The sequence below is a fragment of the Protopterus annectens genome, chromosome 2.part0, assembly GCF_019279795.1.
Source record: "Protopterus annectens isolate FY-2018-M chromosome 2.part0, PAN1.0, whole genome shotgun sequence".
NCBI classification, from domain to species: domain Eukaryota; kingdom Metazoa; phylum Chordata; order Ceratodontiformes; family Protopteridae; genus Protopterus; species Protopterus annectens.
In genome coordinates, this window is record NC_056728.1 from 1,390,343,403 (window position 1) to 1,390,366,489 (window position 23,087).

A 23,087-nucleotide genomic window follows, 5' to 3' on the forward strand; every position below is an offset into this window, starting at 1 on the left:
TGACAGTAGATTTTTACGTGCTGTTGCCAGCCCGGATGCACAACCTTCAATGAAGGTACGCCCATTCACGCATGTCTCCAGACAGAAGACGCTCTAGCTGAGAATCGAACGGGACAACGTCTTACTGTGAGGCGACACTATTGGCTAAAATTATGGAACTGTGTGTCCATAAACAACTTGTGCATTATCTTACCCAGAATAAGCTCTTTGCCAACTCTCAGCACGGTTGTAGGCCACACCACAGTACCACCTCAGCCCTCCTGTCCTTCTCTAACGCCGTAAACCATAAGCAAAATAATAGCAAGGTTTCCTCAGCCCTCTTCGATCTCTCCAAGGCCTTTGATATGGTCATCCACCAAATACTCATGCACATCCTTAAGACATGCTCACTAAATAGCCATGTGCTTGAGTGGTTCCAGTCTTACCTGTGTGGCAGACAACAGGCCGTCCTATGGCAGGACAAACTATCAACCTGTCTACCCGTCACCGTAGTTGCCCTTCTTTTCTTTTTCTGTTAATGACCCTCCCACTGTCATCCCAAATGTTACCTGTATCCAATATGCGGATGACTCCACCTTGATGTGTTCAGCCACCTCCCGACAGATCTAATGACATTAACCTAGAATACTTTTTCAGTATAGTTGAAAACTGGCTCTCTAACAGTCAGCTGATATTAAACCCTAACAAAACAGTTGCTGCTTTTCACTTCCCTCTTGTAAGTCTTCCTCACTACTCTCTACCATAAAATCTAATAATGGTACCATTGTCTCCCCATATGTGCAAACCAAGCTCTTGGGTGTTACAGTAGGCAACACCCTCAAATTTGATATCCATGTCAAACTATCAAAACCATTAACAAAAAACTTGGCTCCCTCTAAAAGATCAAACCTTTCCTTACTCCATTTGCTAGGGCTGCTACTGCTCATTCCCATCTACTCTCCACTCTTCTCTATGCCTCCTCTCACTAATTTGAACAAATCTGCTCAGCGAACTCTCCAGCTGTTATAACCATATTGCTAGATTTGCAACAGGCACGGTCTATAGGACCACCACTGTCGCAACCTAACTCTTCTGGGGCAGCTAGAATGGCCTCGCCTACTTCAGTACAACCAGCTTATACTTGCCCATAAAGTTATCAACCACCCTGATGATATGCCTGCACTTAAAAATATCATCAACCCTTATAGCAACCTGAGGTCACTTCGCTCTTCTAATAAACTAGTGGTTCAAACATCCAAAATCAACAACTCTGCTGGGGACACTGTTTGTTTGCTAACTCTGTTGGCAAAACTTGGAACTCTCTTCCGGCTGATCTTGCTTTTGAACCCTCTTAACTCTGTTCAAAAAAGCCTCAAGCTATACTTTAAAACACCTTGGCTATGTTCTTGTTCAAAACCCGACTAGATCCTCCTCTATAGTCTGTCTGTGATCATGTTACATTGCCTAGTCAATTTGTCAACATTGTTTTAAAAAATCTATGATTATATTACCTGCTTGCTCAACTGGTGCCTGTAAACTGTGTGTAACTTGAAATCATTTTGTGATTTTTACTGTATGATTTACCTCGGAGCTTTTTGCCCTAGGCCTCCGCTGAAAATGGACATGTATCCAGTTGGACTGTCCCAGTCAGCAAATGTAAAATAAAATTATGTATTCCACTTTGTTGCTCCCACTCGTTTAACTGAGTTACAGTAATTAAAGCACTGTTATGTAGTGAACTTGTATAGCTAGTTCATTGTTTTTAGCTGTACTTCTGAGGTAGGTTTTAACTTTTGTTAGGGTGAGTTAATGTGGTGGTGGTATTTAAATATAGTAAGACACCATTTAAATGTTTGCTTTTTCTTATTAATGTAGATATTTAGAATTTAATCTATTTTGCTGCTATTTGATGGTTGCAGTAGGACAGACTACTGGAGCTTCTACCAGTGAGTCCCAAATGTCTGACCTGATTTCAAAAGCTCAGAACCCTTCTGCTTCCAGGCATGGCAGATACCCTCCCACCTGGGATGTCCGAACATTACCACTATAAAAGGGTTGTATGCCTAAGCCATGATTCTTGCTGCAGTTTGCAGGGCATACTTCTCAGGTTAGTGTCTGACCTGCATAGTTCAGGTTGCTGGTGGTCTCGGGACTAGAGATGCTCCCTGTTGGAAGACTCTCTTCTCTTTAGAATGTGTGGTTTGTGTTATGGTAGAGGTTTCCCCTTTTGTGTTGACTTTTAGCTGTATGTCAGGTCTCGGAGAGAAGGGAATGTGTATTTGTGATAGGCAACTGTCCCACAACGACATCCATAACTGCGGCTTTATTTGCTTGGGGCCTGAGAAAACACTTGTGTATAATATCTGTCAGGGTTTCACACCTAAAAATCGTAGCAGACAGCCTTCAATGCAGCATTGTCCAGACAGGAATGAGCTGTGAAGCCTTCATCCAGACTTCAGTAGCATCTGTAGTGTTCTCTTTCATTTCCAATTTTTTTCTTAGGAAATGACAAAAGGCAAAAGCAGAAAGAGACTCCGATGCAGCACAGCTGTGGGAGAGTGAATTCTTGCATGTGACTGATCCTTCCATCTGTCTTGAGAGTCATGTAAGTTTCTTTCATGGCATCTTCTCCAGGAACAAGAAACACGGCCTCCTGCTCTGAAGAAGCCATTTGGCTTCCTACAGTAATGTAAACACTTTTTTTCTTGCTGTTCACTTTTTAGAGCTGAGGGAGGGGGTATGGATTAGCTGCTGTACTGTATGAAGTATATTTCAAAACTCCTTTGTTGCTCTTCACTTGAACAGCTGAGGGTCTGGGGGCTTGGTCTGTGGCAGCCAATGCTCTGCTGCATAGGGACAAAAAAATATGGTGTAGGGGGAGTATTTCTAACTTTGTAAAGGTAGAGAAGTAATACTAATTTGGCTCTATCCAAGCCTTTTAGCTTGGGTCAGGGTTATGTAATGGTGGTAGAGTTTGGGTGAAAGGTTAGTGTAACTGCAGACATTAAGGTATGTATGCTGCATTTGTTTTGGGAAGAGTGAAGAGAAAGAAGACAAATAGGTCTTATTCTTGGGGCATGAACACACTTTTGTAGTGGCACACCTGGCTTGAGTGGAGAAGTGGTTTGAAACAGTCTCTCAACTGATGATTGACATTAGCCATGATGTTTTTAGTTTGAATATTGGCCTTATCAAGATATTTATAGCAGTTTGTTTTTGCTTTATTCTCTACTCGTGTAGAGCTTTAATCCTCTAAGGATGTATTTTGTGTACTTTTTACTTTCTGAAGAGCTCTGAATCGGTTGCAGAGATTGGTGAATTTCTTCTGTAGTTCAGATCGTACTGTAGTTTTTACCCGAGTGGAAGGATTATATTATCTGCGTACAGTGTGAAGTTTGTGGGAAATGGAACTTATATCATGAACAAAGAATTAAAGTGTTTTGGGGGGGGCATGCTGCTAGTTTAAGGAATACTAGATGTGTGTATGCTGTTAGGGTAAGAGTTTGGTTTGGAATTTAGTTTTTCCAGTGTTTTCCTTGTATTGTTGCCATATGTGCTTTAAAGTAGCATGAGAGTGTAAGTAATTTCAGGATGAGTAGGCAGAGACAGAGGTCCATTTAATAGAGTAGCAGTGTTACTGGTGAAGGTAGGTGAATGTGATGGTAATTTTGAAGTCAGGAAGCTTGGTGATGTTCATTTCAGGGGAGGATTTTTATTGTCTTCAAGGTAGACTGTGTTTTTCATTTACTTTCCAGAATTGCCTGGAACTGTGGGAGAGTGAGTTTGTTACATAGCTAGATGGACTTATTTATTTTATTGCTAGGCTACCTTATTCCTTGGTACAGAAAGAGTGGTGGTGCTCAGGATTTTCTTTTCCCTGGTTTCTAACACTTTCACTGACTAATTTATCTATGGACATTCTTTCCCTATAACTAAAATGAGACTTTTTGGGCATATGTTTTTCCAGCATGAATGGATGTGACATTGTAAGTAATGGAGGGGGAGTGGCTGGGTAGCATAAGTTGCTTACATGGTGCCAGTCAGCTTGCTCTGGGTCAAAGTTTACATGTTGCAGTCTTGCTTCGGAGATTTAGTGCCTAGTATAGTTGAGGTTGTAATTTTGAAGTTTACGGTGGCATTTATAAGGATTTGATCACTTATTGTTTTGGAGAATATACATGGAGGAATTCTTATGTTATGGGGTATTCTTGTAAAGAAGTTAAGCAGGGGATATGCCCAGATGAGGGATTTGGTCTGATTGGAGTTCACTGGGTAATATTTTGAGCTAAAATGTTGGTAATTTGAGGCTCCTAATTCCTGAGCTTCTCCATGTTGAAGTCTTCAGTGCTTACAACTGTACTGCAGTAGGTTAGAATTTTGTTTCTTGTGCTGACAGAAGACTGTATAGGGGCAGAGACTGTTTGCGGGATAATGTGTTCTTTAATAGTGATGGAGGCCAGTTACCATTTGGGGCTACAGTCAGGAGATGGCTGCTTCTAGTTTATCAGAAAATGTGAATTTTTGTTTTTACCTGATCTTCTTCTTTTGGCTTTTGGGACCTCATTTCCAGTTTGTCCTTGTATATTTGGGGTTTCTGGTTTTCCCAGGGTCTTCATGGAGAGCCTGTCCTTAATGGTGGCATTCAAATGGACAAAGGTCCTCTATATTTACTCACTTAGATGACTGCCCACTTTCAGGTGCTGTCTAATGAATTGCAGAAATGTTATCTTTGCCAGCTGTAAGTTTGCATGGCAGTACTACAGTGGCACTACAGCCACTGACTTCAGGACCCCCTGTGGCCAGCCCCCACACTGGGTGGGTTTCCCATTCTAAGAGGTGCAAGCAACCAACTCTGCTGTGTTGGGCAGGGCCAGACAGAGCCCATCATGTTGTATCTTGCAGTGATTTTCATTTCCCCTGCCTTCCCACTGACCTATTAGGTTATGTTTGGAAGGTGACATGCAGCAGGCTGCACAAGGGGAAAATGCCGTAACCTGTGAGGTTAGGTTCTTTGCCCATATCACCTTTTATATTCTAGCCCTGGTGTCACTATATGTGCTTGTGATTGCCATGTGCCCCTAATACATCCCTCATCATCCTCCACGAGGGAAATGAACAGCCCTATGCCTTGTCATTGACCCTCACCCCCACCAATTTCTGCAAGCATCAAAGTCATCAATTAAGCTCTGGTTACAGTCTGGTCCTTAGACCAGTGGCGCTAGCTGCATTTTGAGTACTTCTGTTCTCTAACTGCTTGTAGCTCAGTGTAAATGTTTATGATGAGTTTACTGTCCTACACGACCGACTAAAATAAGTTTTATGATTTTAGTCAGTTTTAGTATTACCAGCATAGGATTCCCATATTGAGACAGGCCAGGAAAGCAGCATCTGTGGCAGTCACCAAGACTGAAACATCTGATATGAGAAGGAACTTGAGGTTAAAGAGCGTGACTTACAGGTGGCCTCACAATTTGACAAATCCATATGCTGACTCTAAGGAAAATTGGATATTACCCTTTTTTTTTCCAACGTGGGTGGAAAAATGCTGCTCTACTAGGGGATTTTATGTATGTGGAAAGCAAGTTTGAACTTCTGCTTGAATTGGACATAATGTCTCCTGAGGGTCAGTGCAAGTAGCACTGTGTGGGACTGAATGCATTTCAGTACACAGGGTCACTGCAGTGATTAAACAGTTGTGCTATGGTGAGGGTGCAAGCATCGAGTGTAAATGCTGAAGATGTTTGATATTGTTATGGTGTTTGTAATGTGCCTTTTCAGTGTTGCTTAAAAGATGGGGACACAGTTTTACCAAACTTTTTCACATTTTCACAGAAGAAACCAAATGAATACACACTGGAATCTGCCTTGTTCCAATCTCACCACCACAAGTGCTGAGGAGGAAAAAAAAGAGAAACTAGTGGTCTTAATTTCGTTGATGAGCTCAGTCACAATAATTTCCAAAACTTATGAAACCCAGGTAGTGTTCCAAAGCAACAAGCCTTTGTCAGAGAAGAGATAGTCAGTAACAAAAAAAAATCAGAAATATTTTAACAATGTAAAACATATCAGCTTTTATATACTTAGAAGTAGGTGTAGAAAATGTGTATTTAATTTCAAACCAGCCTGTTTGTGGCAAACGGTATAAACAGGGCCATAAAAGTGCATTTTAGAACAGCAAGTACCCACCCCCACACAGTACTACTGATTACTTCAAATTAAATCCTAGTTAAGGAAAACCCTACCCATTTGCAGCCCATTTTCCAAGATCGGGTATTAAGAAAAGCATACAAAATACTTGACTAAAATCGCTTTCGGCTAATGTAATAAAGCCTTCATCAGGTCTTTGACAAAACTTAAAATCAAGAAAAACACAAAGCTATCTAAGCATAAAAATAATCAAACTAGAACACTGTAAATATAAAAATATGCCTGTCTAATAATATCTAATAAATATCCATCCATGTGTATTAGTGTGCATAAAAAAACTAAGGTAACAGCTCAGAAAAAGTGCATTGTTTAAAAAAAAAAACTGTCGTGACAGTTTTCATGTTTACACAATGAAAACTAGTAGAAAAAACACACAATCTTCTTTCAGTTTTTTCCGGGTAGGGGTCGCCACAGCGGAACTCCGGTCCGCTAACGATTGGCAGTAGATTCTTATGGTGCCGAGGTGCCAGCTCGATGCCCAATCTTCAACAAAGGCAGGCCCATTTGCGCATGTTTTTCGAATGCCACTTGACCGCGGGGAGGACATGCAGACTCCACACAGAAGGCGCTCCAGCCGAGAATCAAACGGGAGGTCCTCTTGCTGTGAGGCGACAACGCTACCACTGCACCACCATGGCTATAAAATAAGCAAACCGTGGATGAAGTAAACTAGTAATGTATACAGTTGTGCATGTGTGTGCATGAGCATCCACCAGTGTGGTAAATAGAGGAAATATACTAATATTACATGGTGACAGGCATGTAAAATGCATTTTGAGTTTACCATTTAAATCTCTGGTGTGATGTAACACTCTCTAATCAAAGCAGAATTGAGGTTAAAGTAACTAAATATATATACACACATATTCTACACATCATTTTTATTATTTGGTATATTTTTAGTAGATGGAATTAAATTCCCTAAAAAAAAAAACTTGAGATTGTGTGGCAGTTTACGTAAAGATAGGAATCGTAGTTTTTAATTTCAAATACCAGCATAGTTCTTTTTTTTTTTTACAACACACCATTGATGTCCCCGGTTTACTATCACATATTCCGATTTGTCATTTAGACAGTCAAATATGTGCGGAAATCAATTTCTCGAACTGAGAGTTCGATCACCACAATGTCGAAGTTGACATGAGTGAACAGCCCCTATATTGTCAGCTTCAACATTGTGGTGCAGATCGCACTATAGTGGGGATCGGGGAAATGTACCCTTACCTTCACTGTAGTGCAATCTCTGAGTTTGTATATATAAGGAGGGGGGTGTGGGGGGCACAGCCCCCCACATGGAGGGTGCAGGAGGGCTTGCCCCCCTGCAAACGTTGTTGTTAGTTGTGGGTAGATGTGAGTATTTCAGCAAAGTCGATATTCGACATTGCTGAAATGCTCAGTTAGATATTTCGGTTGCTCGGTGTTTTGATTTCCGACCGTATTTGTCGGAAATCGTTGCGTTCATCTAAATGACGTTCGCAAATATGATAGTAAACAGACGCCCCCTTCAAACTCATCCATCTTCACACAGTTCAGAATGTTTGGGATGTTCTAATAAGTGTTTGGATAAGGTGTTCCTCTGTCATTTTACGTCTTTCAGAAAGATTTATTTATTTCCAGTTTGATAACCGGGGAAGTCCACTGGGCCCGAAAGCCCGTTTTCAGTGGAGGCCCAGGGAGAAAAGCTCCATATTACAAACACACTGCACACTTAAAGCTCCATATTCCTAAACACATTGCACACTTAAACAATTTACAAACAAGTAACAATAACATTTTTATACACTTGTATTGTTAGCATAGAAGAAAAATATAGATAGATTTGAAATGCAAATGAAGTAAATCAGAGAAGTGTAGGAAAAAGGAGGTGCAGAGAATGCCAGGAGGAGGATAAAAAGAACAGCTGGACAAAGATTCATCTTATGTTTGTGGTAAAAGATGCATCGTATGGAAATGGTAAAAGATGCAGTGCAAGAATAGGCATATAGGATATAAAAAGAATTTACATAGAGTTTATACAGGGGAAAAAGAAGATAAAGAAGTAGAGGGTGGGGAGCTTGAAGAAAGAGTTGGAAGAAGAGGGGCAGGAGGGAGAAAAATTGAAACCGGGATGTAATAGGATCTAGGTAGGAAGTATACAATTACATTTCCAGTTTTGGGAGAGGTGAGAATGGAGTAGAGATTACCCGAAATCCTCCTTTTCAGTTTATTCATAGTCTTACCCACATAAAATCCAGGGCAGTCCTTACACATGGCCATATATACAACTTTTTCAGTATTACATTTACTACCCGCTGAAGATTTCACCATCTTTTTAAGATATGGACACTCTGAGTCGCACTCTGTTCCATTTGTAAAGGGCTTTTTTTTTTCTTTGTGAAAAGCCTTCTCAGTGGTGAGGAAAGGAGACTTTTGTACTATAGTCTGCCTCTGGTTCAAGAGGAGTTTTGTAGATTCCAGCCTAGTTATGTATAATGGGTCAACTTTTTATCCTTGCACAAGCATTCGAGGCACAAAACTTTGGGGAGTATATGTTTTGTCAGATACTACTGCATTTAGAGATCTTTCACTGGCCTCATAGTGGTACATTAACAGATGTTTTCATTGTATTTGATTTTTTTTCCGTTTGTCCAGAATTAGTATACTTAAATAAGGGTTGCAGGGGTCTGCCCCCCCCCCCCCAAAAAAAAAAAAAGTACACACACTGGAATAATCTGCATACTCATGACATAGTAACTGAGGTCAGGATTGAATCCCAGACCCAAGAGAGAGAATTGGAAAGTTTGAGCTTTAAGCTGCCTTTCGCCTCAGCTGTTAGCACTTGACAAGTTTTTACAATAGGTAACCATAAAAATTTTAATTTGCAGCTGTAATGCATATGACGTGACAGTAAAATGTGTTTTGGTAAACAATGACCTGTAGTTAGGGGAATGGGAGACATCTTCAGAACTTAGGAATTGTGACTAGTGTGCCTGTTTTATAAGTGTACTTGAATGTGTGTGTGCTGGTTTGTCATGTGATACTTGAAATGCCATCTGCTGTAGATTTTGGTAATGGAAGCCATGTTTCTCTTACCCCCCACGATATGCCATCAAGCTATTTGTTCATTTTTCCCATTCATTTCAGTGGGCTGTCTTAATTGTCCATGTTTCTACTGAATAGCGTTTTGGGTAGTTTGCATAGGTTTATACGAGTGGAGTGTAATGAATGTCTGTGTACGAGTCTGATTGTAGTACTTATGTGTCACTTCCCTTAATATTTTTATATGTAACATTTTTATTAGATTAGTGATTACATTAGACTTGTTAGCGGTATTTTGTGGGGTTTTGTTTAATTTAGATTGAATCAGGTACAGGTTTTGCAATGGTTTTGTTTATTTATCAGTCATTCTTTTTAACCTTAAGAATGGGTTGAGGTTCTCAGCGGCTATGTGTATCTTCAATGCGTAAAGTTAACATTTTATATTTTTTCTTGAGTAAACAGAAAAACATGGTCTGTTTCAGTTTATTTTTATTCTGTTTTGCTTTTTTCAGTTAAACTTGCTGAAGGTTTGGGGCTGTTTTAAGTGGCATGGGATGTTTTCCAGAGGTGTCTGGATATTTTGTGTGCATTGTGTAAATTTTACTTCGGTTTTTTAGTGTACAGTATAAATGTGTGGGTTTTTAGAAATTCTAGCTTTATGCTATGACAATGGCATGTATAAACTGTGGATAAATTATCACTAGTATAAATAAATATATTTATTTTTCAGTATGTACTAGATGATCGGTTTCAAAGCTGCTCTTTATCTGTTGCACCTCATGTTATTGGTCTGCCTGTTGTCACACTTTAAGATGTGGGCCCTGAAGTTTGTTTTTGTTTTTAGGCTGCTATCGTTTGCCATTACCGAATAGCAACAAAAGACAAGAAGACAATCTTGGGGTCACCAGAAGTGATGTTGGGTTTATTACCAGGAGCTGGTGGTACCCAAAGACTGCCAAAAATGGTAAGTACAGCAGAATGCGTGAAATAAGTAACATGCTGATTTTATAAGAGCATCATTGCCAAGTCTGCCATCTCCAAATTCAGCTTACTTAATGCACCTTGATGTGGTGAGCCTGTGAAAAAAATTTCTTTGTGTTAATGTCTAGGTTTCTGTTTAACATCCTAGAAGTAACAAACTGTTACTTTTCTTTTACCATCAGTGTCCTTTGCAGTTTCTGCTGTTGCATCATTGAAGCTGCATGTGATTACCACAGAAACAAATTTTATAGTTTTTAACATGCCTCAGGTGATCTAGCAGTGTGCCCTGGCAGTCTGTTGCCTCTAGTTGGTTAACTCTAAGAGGATGAAGTTGAGCAAAGGGGTTTGGATGACTCTAGCCCCAGAAATTGAGGCTGGTTGTTGCATACTGTTTGTTTTCCTTAAAACAGAAACTGATATTACATACTGACACAAAGGACATTGCCAGTGTACTAGCAGACATTTTAGCTCAAACTTTACCCTCCTTTCCCTGCCAGTATTCTCGGATCACATACCCATATCTACATTGTCCTTCAAAATTTCCCAGTACCGAGTCTTCAAGGTGCAAACTAAGGCCAAGATCACTACTTCATTGTGTTCGAACATGCTAGGCTGCCTTCAGGTCAGCCTGAAACACAACTTGTCAGATCCCCTACTGCGGCTGTTCAGTATGAGACTCAGAACAGGCTTTGTGCCACATGGGCAGAAGACTAGCAGTCATTCCCTTGCACAAAGGTGGGGCTACAGTAGACATTGGCAGTTGTAGAACCATAAGGCTGACCATCCTCATCTGTAAGGCTATGGAAAAGATCATTATAGAATTTAATAAATAAGGATGTGGGTAGCCTACAGACTCTCGACCCAAGTCAGTTTGGATTCATTAAGGTCAGATCCTGCCTACTTTGCCTGATTGACTGCTCCTAAAAAGTTACTGTAGCAGTGGATAAGGGCAAATTAGTACATTCCTAGACCTCACAAATGCATTCAAGACCATCCCACACCACTCTGGTATCGTAGATAAACTCTGCTAAATATAAAATCCCAGGTAAGTCATTGGATAGCAAATTTTCTTAAAATTAGAACCCAGGAAATGGGGGGAAAGGGGTAAATCTGTCAATAAAAACTTGCCGTGAACCCCAGGATTCAGTCATTGGGCCACTCCTATTTGGACTTTACTTCTTGCAAGTTAGGTCTAATGTTAAAGGATTGTGCTATAAAGAACACCCAGAGTACACCATGATCCTTCAAGAGGGCCTATCCCAAACAAATAGCTGGTATCAAAACCATAGACTAAAACTAAATGTCAAGAAATGTATAATTGTATCCTTCAGCAAGCATGCCATCTGTTGTAAATGTCATCCCTCTCCTGTTGATTGAGGCACTTTGAATGCCCTATCCTCTGCTTCACTGCTAGAGAGTCTGTCATTTAAAGATACCATCCATGGCATATGAAGGAAGAGTTCAGTAGAATTCAAAGAATACTTTGAGGTTGAGATGAGGTACAGAACATTCATGTACCTGCGAAAAACATTTGCTGTTCCTCCACTCACAGATGTCCTGAAAGATGCATTTATCAGTGTGTCCCTGGAGCCAAGCTCACGTGCCCTTTCTCCAGGGCAACCTGATCTGTGTCATAAGACCTAAGCCCAGACATTCCTTTACAAGAAACATTTGGTTGATCCAGTAGTGGTCATCGAATTTCAGCAAGAGATCACTGCTTTGAGGAAGACCCCTTATATATTTGTTTCACTTGTTCAGTGCCGTGAAATGTGATGCACACACTTAAATTCCAGGAAATCCTTGTAGGCAATTTGATGACTAGAACAGAAATGATCAGTGCAGAAGATGCTTGACTTTTACAGCCTGTAATCCTAATTGGCCAGTTGCTTCTTGCATCATAGCAGCTACAAGTTTGGGGATTTGGAGACGTGCATGACTAACGACAAAGCCTTTGCCACATTACATGAAGTTGTACCACCTCATTGCCCTTCATGCCAGGTCCTCCTGCTGAAAAAGTGGTCACGAGAGTGGTGGAGTAGGGAAAGGTGCTCCAGCATTTTTTTTTCAATTCCAAGTGCCAAGGAATTGACCTTTATAATCTTTGCCCCTCATCCCCAGGAGAAAGACCAACCTCAGCAAGGAAAGAATGTTAGTGCAACATGAAGAAATGCTTGGGGTGTCAACCTCCAAACTGAACAGATGTGACAGTTAATTTGCCCCCCTCCAGAAAATCCCACCTCACCCTAATGACAGCTATACTTAGCATACACTGCATACACATGCATGCAGGTATGTACTCATCCACACCCACTCGCCCAGCTGTTTGTGCGCATGTTTGTATATATGTATATTTATATGCACTCAGACATGCATGCGTACATGTCAAATAAATTTGTATGTATGCTTCAAACTTCTCTCTGAAGACAGCACTTGGATAAAGCATTACTCGTATTGTTGCTTGCTTTGGTTGTGGCAGAAGGGCGTTCCTGGATCTGCTCACTTTCCTAGTAAACGATTTAAATGCATACATTGCATTTAAGATGGCTTCTTGTGGCAGTAGAGGTACATGTCTGTGTTTTGCAAGTATGTGAGCAGAGTCAGGGTATGAAGATATTCACAGAAGTTGGCATTGTTGCATTTTGCTAATTTTGTTTTAAAGAAAAAATGGGGAAATAGTATACACGTTTGATAGTGGTCTGTAGCATAATCCATACTGTGTTAGTGTGTTTCTTCCATTTGAACTAAAAGCTTTTACTGATAATGGCGTGGAGTTTGTTGAAAAAGAGAACTGTAAAAAAAAAAAAAAAAAAAAAAAAAAAAAAAACTGATTAAGAAAACCTGCGAATAATGTAGTGATCTGTAGAAGTCCTCTGTAAGGTTAATTTGCATAACTCCATAAGAGTGGTTTTAAAGAGTTTTCAGAAGGCAGTTTTACATTCTGATGTGTATTTTAGTTTTTCGTCTGTCTGCCCGTTCCACTGTTTTCAGGGCATGTTTGTTTAATAAACAAGTTATATTCCTGTCTTTTTCCCTTAGGTGGGTTTGCCAGCTGCTTTTGACATGATGCTTACAGGAAGAAATATCCGTGCTGACAAAGCTAAAAAAATGGGTCTTGTAGACCAGCTGATAGATACACTCGGTAAGGATAAAGCAGTAGGTGCTGTGTGCAAAGAAAATGACTGCCTGAAACAGCTGAGCTTTTGGGTAAAAATGCATAATAAACCTAACTTGTCAAAGCTGCAGATTATTTTCATAGTACTGACCATTTTAAGTTGGTGTAGAGATACTTTGCCAGTTTTGTGGTGTGCTGTAACTTTTTCTATTAATAAACAAAGTGCTTTGGATCTTTTGAAGAAATTTTCTCCAGAGGCATGTTAAGGTTATCAGTAGCATTTTAATTATAAGATCTGTAATGTATAAAGCTGTATTTTTTGTACAGCAGTGCAATACTGCCCCTGCAGTATTTGTGAATATTCCAGGTCTTGAGAGTGCCACTTGCGGACTCTAGTCATTTATCTTCCCGGCCTTGCTCATGCAAACATGGGCACACATACACACCTTTGAAAGTGAACAATCATGTTTTATCAGCTGGGTAAATAGTACTTGTGAGGTCTTTCCTTCTGCATTGCCATCCCTCGTACTGTTATAAGCTGTAAATGTTATAACTAATATTGCCGGAAGATGATTCTAGGGTCTTTTCCTTTTCAGTTTCATAAATTGTTTGGGGAGATGACCAACCTCCAAGCATCCTCCTTATGCAGATGATGTAGTTATATCCACCTTGTGGCTGATCTCCTAAGTGATTGTAGTTGTCGTCCATTCTTTCCTAAATGAATTGTTGGTCATTGCCACGAAACACCGTATTCTTTTTGGGACAACATTGGACTGACTCTGCTTGGAAAAGTGAGGTAGGAGTTAATCATACCTGTTAGGGTAGGAGTGTTTGTTCCAGTTGATATACCTGGAGCTCACACAGGACTTCATTTTACCCATGAATATTACTGAGAAGGCAGAAAGCACAGAAAAAAAAATCTAGTCTATAAATGTGGATACCATGGTAGTAGCAGCCACTAAGAAGGAAATTGTAAAAGGGAGTTAATTTGTCCATCCCGCAACAGAATATCCAGCTGCTGTTGAAGAGCAGACTGGTTATCATTAGAGTTGTCTTGCCACAGTCACTGTAGTTTTGTTCTATAGTTCTATTTGCCTAGGGTGCTGCACAACTGCACTCTAAAATATGTATTTTTGTTTATAATTTTTTTGTAAACCATTCTGAAGAAACTTTATTCTTTGTATATGACACTGTTGTGGCTAAGATGGGAAAGCTAGATTTGGAATTATTTAGTTTTTGTGACCCAGTATGTAGTGGTTCGTGCAACTTTCTTAACCATTTTCATCAGCATATCTTTCACACAACTTGTGTATATACAGTGTTAAGACTACCTTCATTGTTTTCTTCATTAAACATGTTTTGTTATCTCCCTAAGCATTCCGACTTTGCATTGGTATTCAGCTTTTATGGTTGAGATTGATGCCATGCTGATATGCTTTTGCACAGCCCAAGTTTGACTGTACAGTATTTTGTGTAGCTTAAGTTTGCAAATTGTGTTCTCCCTCCGTTGTATTAAGCAGTACTTATATTTGTAAAAAAAGTAAAGCAATAAACTCTTGGGTCCTTATTAAATTACGTTCATGCTGATTTCTTTTTGCTGTACAACCCATTCATTGTTATTTGAGCTGTTTCAGTACTTTGGAGAGAATTAAACCTAAGGCACTTGTAGCAGCAGTCTTAACTGTAGTAGACTTCAGGCCTAATGTTAATAGAAAGCAGTATGTTAGCCCTGATCATTTCTTCAGTGTGCCGTTGTAATTTATGCTCAGCTGACCTTTCCTCAAATACTGCTTTGTTTTCTTAAATTAAGTTTGTTTGAATTTTGGTTATGGTGGTGAAACATTGATCATGTTTGACCAATTGCAGGCTCAGCCTGGGTTCTAAATTTGTAACTAGTAGTACAAATTAAAACAAGTTACATTACATGTAAAGTAAACATGCACAGTGATTGTATTTATGTATTTCCAATGAAGCAGGAAAAGCAGTTGCAGTGAAGGTTGTGTTAACATATTAAACCTACAACAGAAGACTCGTGGTAAAATAATTGAAAATAGCAGTTGTTAGGATAGGAGTGAAGGGTGAACAGCGCAAAATGTTTAGTTATTAGAGGGGGGTTGCAGTTGAGCTTATTTTACAGAATCTATGGTTAACAATACAGCATGATTACAAGGATAGACCTGTATTAAGTGATTGGTCTGTGTAGACCTCCCCTGTATCCAGTGAGCAGAAGCCTAAGCTGAGGAATGGTAGGAGAAAAATTAGTCACGCGTATTTAGAAGCCAAGTAATATGCCCTCATTGGGACACTGTTAGAAAATACTTCAGGTATAGGAAAAGCAAAATAAAACAGTTGCATAGTCTAAACTTTAGATCATAATCAGCCCCCTTTTCCCCAATTTTTCTACATGTGGGTCAGGGTATCGTATTAACTATCGCCATCTCTCTCTATTTCAGTGCCACACTTCTGCCTTCAACACTCATGCCTGAATATTGCAGATGTTGTTTCACATAATCCATCCACTTCTTTGCTGGAAGTTGTTGCTTCCTCTTACCTTCTTCCTGTCTTCCTCACCAGATTGTCTTCTGCTTTTCTGCACGTGTCCAAACCACTATAATCTGTTCTCTTTGAAATTTTCTGCAGTTGAAGCTACTTTGATTTCTGCTGTTAGTTTATTCTCATGTGCCTTCAGTTTTGCATTCCAGTCTCCTATCCTTTGCTGAAGTTGTAGCTCAGAGTCTGCTTGTAATGCCATATCGTCTGCATGCAGCAGCTTTGTTGATCTGACAGTTGCAACCTGTTTGCTAATGTAGTCCATCACCAGTATGAGCAGCAGTGGACTCAGCTGAACCCACCCTGTTGTACACCCACTCTCACTGGGAACCCCTCTGCAAGGCCAAACACTGTACTTGAGTCGAGTCATTGGGTGCTTGTACGCAGATTACACTAATTCTACCATTGTTTCTGGGACGTCAAACCACCACAGTACTGCCCAGATCAGCTTTATTTGGACCTTGTCTTATGCTTTCTCCAAGTCTAGGAATGTCCATTTGGACTCTTTCCTCATGTCTTGCTACTTTTCAAGTATCTGTCTCGGGTCAATTGTGCTGCATCCTGATCTGAATCTGGACTGCTCATCTCTCCTATTACCTTCTGCTACTCTGCATATACGTTTATCAGTCACCCTCTCCAGAACTTTTATGCAATGTGACAGGAGTTTGATGCCTCTGTACTGCCGACAGTTGTGGAAGTCCCCTTTGTTCTTGTACACTGGCATGTGTATGCTTATTCTGCAGCCATCTGGGATACGTCTTTCTCTCCACAGTGCAATTAGTACCCTCGGGATCTCACCCAGCATCTTTATCATATCTGCTGTGACCTCATCTGAGCCTACTGCTTTCCCAGACTTCATCTTCTTTAGTGCTGATGTTCATCATGTTACACTGCTGCAGTCATTACACTTGAGTTATCCTGCCGTCAGGTGGTTCCCCAGTCGGCCTGAGTTCCAAAGTCTTGGTCCGGCGTCTGTTGCTGTCGCCTCCCTGACGTCAGTGCGACAGGGGTATATAAGATGCAGCTGACGCCATTTTCTTCAGTCTTTCTTGCCGCTCGGTGCCCGAAGCAAAAGCAGTTCGCAAGTGCCGGTCGGCCGTATCCTGAGATTTTCATTCCGAATCCAGAACCGAAGTCTTCTACAAAGCTAAGTACCCAGTTGGGGAAACTTTTTCTTGCGATGTCAGTAAAAGTTAATAACTGTATTTCTTGTGGGAAGCAAATGGGTTCATAGGTAGGCACTAGGCTATCGGCCCTAGGGCCCATACAAGCCTAGCCAAAAAATGTACCCTGGCTTTCGCCACCCAAGAAAATGATATGTTAAGTTGTCTATCTTGCCTTCATTCTTGCTGGATGGGTTCGGAGCCGACCTCGGCTCCGACTCGGCCACTCTAAAAGCTCGAGAGTTGGTTCCACCGGCTCGAGGCTCCCCTTATATCCCACAATGCTAGGCGGTATTACCTCGGATCTCGTTTGCCGCTACAGCTATTGAGACGTGTTGCTTCACCGGCTTCAGGTTAGTGTAGGAAATGGTTTTAAAAAGTTTATTAAAACCCTTTAAATTAGTTTTTCCAAACAGTATCCCCTTATCTTAAAGGATTTTTATCCCTTCCTCCTTGTTCTTCATCCTTTTTTACCAGAAGAACTTATATGTTCTTCCCTTAGGCCTTCGGGCCCTCCCATCCCCTTAGAGTGTATGTGTTTTCTGTAGGGACTTTTATTAAACTAAAATAATTTTATTTAGTTTAAGTTACGGTTATTTAGTGTATAGTGTAATCGGTGTGTTTGTGTTTGTGTGTGGTTGCACTTGTTCCTTGAAATGTCCAAGGATTCGAAGGTCTCAGGCTTCAAGAAGTGTGACTCGTGCTGTCGGAAAATGTCTCTGACAGACGGTCACACTTCTTGTGTGTACTGCCTGGGACCTTTACACCTGCAGGACTCTTGTGCTGTATGCCATGGCTTCAGCCCTAGAGTCCTGCAGGAAAGAAAGAACAAGCTCATTTTACGGGGCTTGCTAAAGCCTGAGGGTCCCCCGACTGTTTCTTCGGGCAAACCTTCTAAGGCTTCTAGGTCTTCGACTCCAGCTACTGAGTCGACACCTAAGGCATCGAAGTCTTCTACAACATCGGCTCCGGCTGGAGCTGATGAGACTCTAACTTCTATTTCAGTGGTTCCCTCGGCTCCGGCTGGAGCCGAGGTATTGGAAATATCTGAGTCGGCTCCGATCAGACCATCGGAACTGACATCTAGGAAGAGGTCCAGGTCACCGTCCCTTGGCTCCGTTCATTCGGCTCCAGCATCTCCCTTGCTGTCTGAACGGAGCCATAGATCTCACTCCTCTAGGTCATCGAGGCTATCCGGCCATGACCTTCAGAGGGTAGTGAGTCGACTTCTTAAGTCCGAGGCACTGGCCCAAATGCTTCAGAGCCCGACTCATCAGTCGATGCTTAACCCTATCTCTCAAAATGTTCCTCCTCCGACTCCTATGAGCTCGGAGCCGGGGCATTTCGGAACCAAGACTGTGGTAGCGTCGGAGCCGATACATTTGTCTTCGGCCCCGTCGTCGGCTCCGATTTCTTCCTTAGAAGAATCTCGGCGCAGGACTTCCCTCGTCTGCTCCGAGGGGGTGAGTGGCATCGGACCCTTGTCCAACCCCGCTCTCCCTCTCTGCGCTTCGGCGCTGGTGAGTTCGGCTCAGACATCGGCCTCGGAGCCATCGCTGTCTGTGCCGAGGGAGGTTTTCAGCTTTTCGGAGCGGGGACCTTTGGCTCTGCCTGACAGAGGTGCCTTCGAGGTCATGCGGAGTGTGTTGGAACCCGGTTCAACACCACAGTCGGCTCTGTCCGTCCCTCCCTCTTCGGTGCCTCAGGTTACGTCTGCTCACTCCCTCATCCCAGACCGCAGAGAGCCAGCTCCTCAAGAATCCCCTGTGGGGATCTCATCCTCTTCCGAGACCTCTCCTGAATTGGCAGGGGAGCCCCCTAGGAAGAGAAAGTGCAAGAGGAAGCACATAGACTCACCTGAGTCTGTCACCTCTGACACGGATTTAGAGGATTCCGAGGGTTCCCCCCGTTCCCCTTCTGAAGATGTCTCCTTTGCAGACATTCTACAGATCCTGAAACAGAGGGGAAATTGGCCAGCCCTTAACCCTTCGGAGGATGAATCTGTGTATCTTGAGGCGTTTGGCTCTCGCCCTTCCACCTCCTGGGTGTCTCCCCCCTTTGACCCCCTCATGCAGGTGGTAGCTAAAAAGGCTTGGACTGCTCCTGACTCTGTGGACCCCACCCCCAGGAGACCTTCAAAGTTTATCACAGCACCAGCAGATAAGCAATTTCTGACTAAGGGAGTTTCTGTGGATGCTATGGTGGTAGCTGCCGCCACTAAGGAGCTAGCTGATCCTTCGGTGCCTGTCCATCCTCCTAACAAGGAATCTAGGTCTGTGGATAGGTACGGGAAGCGGATGTTTTCGTCAGCGACCTTTGCTATGCGTTCGCTGAACTACCTCTGTCATTTCACTCGTCTTCAAAGAGACTTGATCAAGGAAGCGAGTGAGATGTTAAAGGATCCTACAGCTGCGGGTTTTCAGGACAAGATGAACGCTCAGCTGGCTACCCTAAATTCTATAGCTAACTCCTCCATGCGCCTCCTTTCATATGCAGCTGATGGAGCGAGCAGGGCCACAGGGACAGGTGTGGCCTTACGCTGGCATGCCTGGATGCGGCTATGCAATTTTGCGGACCCCTTTAAAACGTCTTTCACTAATTCCCCGTTTGATGGGTCATCCCTCTTTGGTCCTCAAGTGAAAGAAACCTTGACGAGGTGCGAGACGGATGGCAAAACTCTTTCTGCCATCGGAGTCCGTTTTTCTACTCCTCCTAGGCCTTACCCCAAAGGCCAGAAAAGTGGAAAAATGTGGTTCCGCAAACAATCTCAAGGGACGTGCCTGACGCACAGAGTCTGTTCCCCTCCAGAGGCAGAGGGGGGAACAATAATGGTAGACGTCGCCCTAGAGGCAGGGGGGGTCCGCAGAACCAGGGCAATCGAGAAACCTTTTCCGATAAGCCCTTCCAGCATCCCTGAGGTGTTGCCCGACTGTCCACCTTCGGAGGCAGTCTGGGGAAGATTATCACTGTACCCAGAAGCCTGGCGATCCCTAACTCAAGACAAGTGGGTACAGTCCATCATTTCCGAAGGCTATTCCATTCCGTTCTTTCGCATTCCAAATCAATCAAAAAAATCCCTTCCAGATGTTCCACCCGCTCAAAGGGATCAAGCAGCGTTGGAAATATCAAAGTTGCTTGCAAAAAGAGCCATTCAGCCAGTGCCAGCAGGCCAGCAAGGATCCGGAATCTACTCCAAGTTCTTTTTGGTTCCAAAGAAAACAGGGGACTGGAGACCCATTTTGGATCTCAGTATCTTGAACAAGTCTGTCAAGAAAACAAGATTTCGGATGGTCACGCTACAATCCATCCTACCCCTATTGGGAAAGGAAAACTGGATGTGCTCTATAGACCTCCAGGATGCGTACTATCATATAAAAATGAACAGGCGCTCCAGGAGATTCCTCCGCTTCAGGCTGGGAACCAGTCACTTCCAATTCAGAGCCCTGCCCTTTGGACTCACCACAGCCCCCCGGGTGTTTACCAAATGCATGGCAGTGGTGGCCTCTCACCTGAGACGTCAAGGATTCCAGGTGTTTCCATACTTAGACGACTGGCTCCTCACAGCTCCTACCAAGCATCTTCTTCTACTTGCCAGAGACTACACCTTTCGCATTTTTCAAAAGTTAGGTATCTCAATAAATTGCGAAAAGTCTGTTTTGTCGCCTTGTCGTGCTATTACCTTCATAGGCGCAAATCTAGACACAGTCAACATGTCTGCGAGAGTCACAGATCAAAGGATAGCAGACCTACACAAACTGGTCTCCCTTCTCTTCCACAGCAACAGTCAAAGTCAGATTAGTTTTAAAAGTACTGGGGATTATGGCGGCTGCTATCCCTCTACTTCTATTAGCCAGATTTCACATGAGAAACCTTCAATGGATGCTCTTCGCACAATGGTCGTACCAACAACTTCCGATGTCCCACACCATTGTTATTACGCAAGCATGCAAGAATCATCTTCTTTGGTGGATTTCTTCCCCCCAGCTCTTCCTAGGAAGACCCTTTGTCCCTCCCCGTCCGGTTGCTACTTTGACAACGGACGCCTCCCTGATCGGGTGGGGGGGGGCATTATCAGGGCAGAACGGTCCCAGGGCATATGGCAACCAGACGAACGCCACTTGCATATAAATGTTCTAGAGATGAGAGCAGTGCTTTTAGCATTGCAAGCCCTTCAAGACTCTCTCCCCTTGGGAACGATAGCAATTCAGACGGACAACATGTCTGTAGTGTGGTATATCAACAAACAAGGCGGAACCAGGTCCTACCCCCTTTGTCGAGAAGCACTCAAACTGTGGCAATGGGCGATTTCTTCTCAGTGGTTTCTGATAGCAATGCACATCCCCGGGAAGTCCAGTCTTATCGCGGACAAGTTGAGCAGAGCTATTCTCATGCCTCACGAGTGGTCTCTGAAAGATTCTATCTTGGAGAAAATTTTTCTCATGTGGGGTCAGCCTTGCTGCGACCTTTTTGCTACTCCCCAAAACAGCAAGTGCAAAGATTATTTCACCCTCTTCCCCTTACCAGGCCAGCCCAGCAGAGATGCTCTAGTCCAAGTTTGGCCCCGGGGACTTCTGTATGCATTCCCTCCCTTACCACTAATCTCTCAAGTGATACAGAAAGCTATCGCTCAGAAGGCCTCATTGATCCTCATTGCTCCTTACTGGCCTCGACAGGTTTGGTTCCCCTTTCTGCATCAATTTCTGTTGGAGCAACCCTGGCATCTGGACCTAGTTCCAGATCTTTTGATCCATCAGTCGGGTCAGTTACATCGCTCCCTCCCCTCTCTGAACCTCACTGCTTGGTTCCTCCAATTCCAACCTTAGCCAGGCTTCCTCAAATATCTCGCTCTGTTCGAGATATTTTGATAGCTTCCCATAAATCTTCCACTCGGAAGATTTATCTTAGTTAAGTGGAAACTTTTCGCCTATTGGGCTCAAGGAAGGGACATAGATCCTTTCACTGCTCCCATCCAAATAATCCTTGAATTTCTGGCTGAACTTTTCCATGCAGGTTCATCTCCTTCTACTCTTAAAGTTCAATTGGCAGCTATATCCAACTTTCATGTAGGCATCTCAGATTCTGCCATCATGTCTCACAAGCTGTGCAAAGCTTTCTTGAAGGGAGTTTTTCTTCTTAAGCCTCCTATAAGAAATCCTCCTTCTTGGGACCTTAATTTAGTTCTCACATCCTTGATTCTTCCCCCTTTTGAACCTGCAGCTTCCTGTTCAATGAAATTGCTATCCTGGAAGACTCTTTCTAATGGCCATTACTTCAGCTAGAAGGGTTTCAGAGCTTCATGCACTCAGCAGTCGACCTCCGTATCTGTTGTTTCATAAGGATAGGGTATCCTTGCGAACCAATCCATCCTTTTTACCTAAAGTAGCCTCTGCGGCAAATCTAAATCAAAACATTGACCTCCCTGTGTTTTTTCCTAACTTTTCTAACAGGTCTGAACAAAAATTGCATTGGCTAGACGTTCATCATCAATTAAGGTATTATTTGGATAGGACCAAACAGATCAGGAAAACTGACCAGTTGTTTGTCTCTTATGCAGAAGGCAGAAAGGGCCTTTCAGTTTCGAAGGTATCACTCTCCAGATGGCTTACATCCCTGATTTCCTTTGTGTATGAAATTAGACACCAAAAGTTGCCTAACAAACCTAAGGCCCATTCAACTAGAGCTTTGGCTACTTCTATAGCTTTCCAAGACAGGCTGCCTATTGATACCATTTGTGCAGCAGCTACATGGGCTACTCCTCACACTTTCATTTCTCATAAGTTGGATTTAGCTTCTAGACATAGAGCTAATTTTGGTTCCACTGTACTCGAGTCTGTTCCGATAGGCCACCCGGGACAAGGTGCTAGGGACGCGGTCCCATCCAGCAAGAATGAAGGCGAGATAGACAACTTAACATATAGAAGTTATGTTCTTACCATAACGTTCCATGTTAGTTGTCTTCTTCTCGCCTTCTTTCTTGCATCCCACCCTCCTTCCCCCTAGCCTGGACAGACCTAGAGGAGTTTGATTGTGACCTCTCTTTCTACCACCTCTATTGTATATATGTATATGCTATACTA

The 23,087-nt window shown here is 42.6% G+C and overlaps 1 protein-coding gene across 1 annotated transcript in view; it reads left to right on the top strand.

Moving 5' to 3' along the window:
* The window catches only part of HADHA (hydroxyacyl-CoA dehydrogenase trifunctional multienzyme complex subunit alpha), a 1,198,456-nt gene that overhangs the window by 366,767 nt on the left and 808,602 nt on the right, over positions 1-23,087 (top strand). The window contains exons 6-7 of the mRNA XM_044061612.1: positions 10,049-10,168; positions 13,222-13,324. Of these exons, the coding sequence (XP_043917547.1) occupies positions 10,049-10,168; positions 13,222-13,324 (223 nt within the window). The remainder of the gene's footprint in view (positions 1-10,048; positions 10,169-13,221; positions 13,325-23,087) is intronic.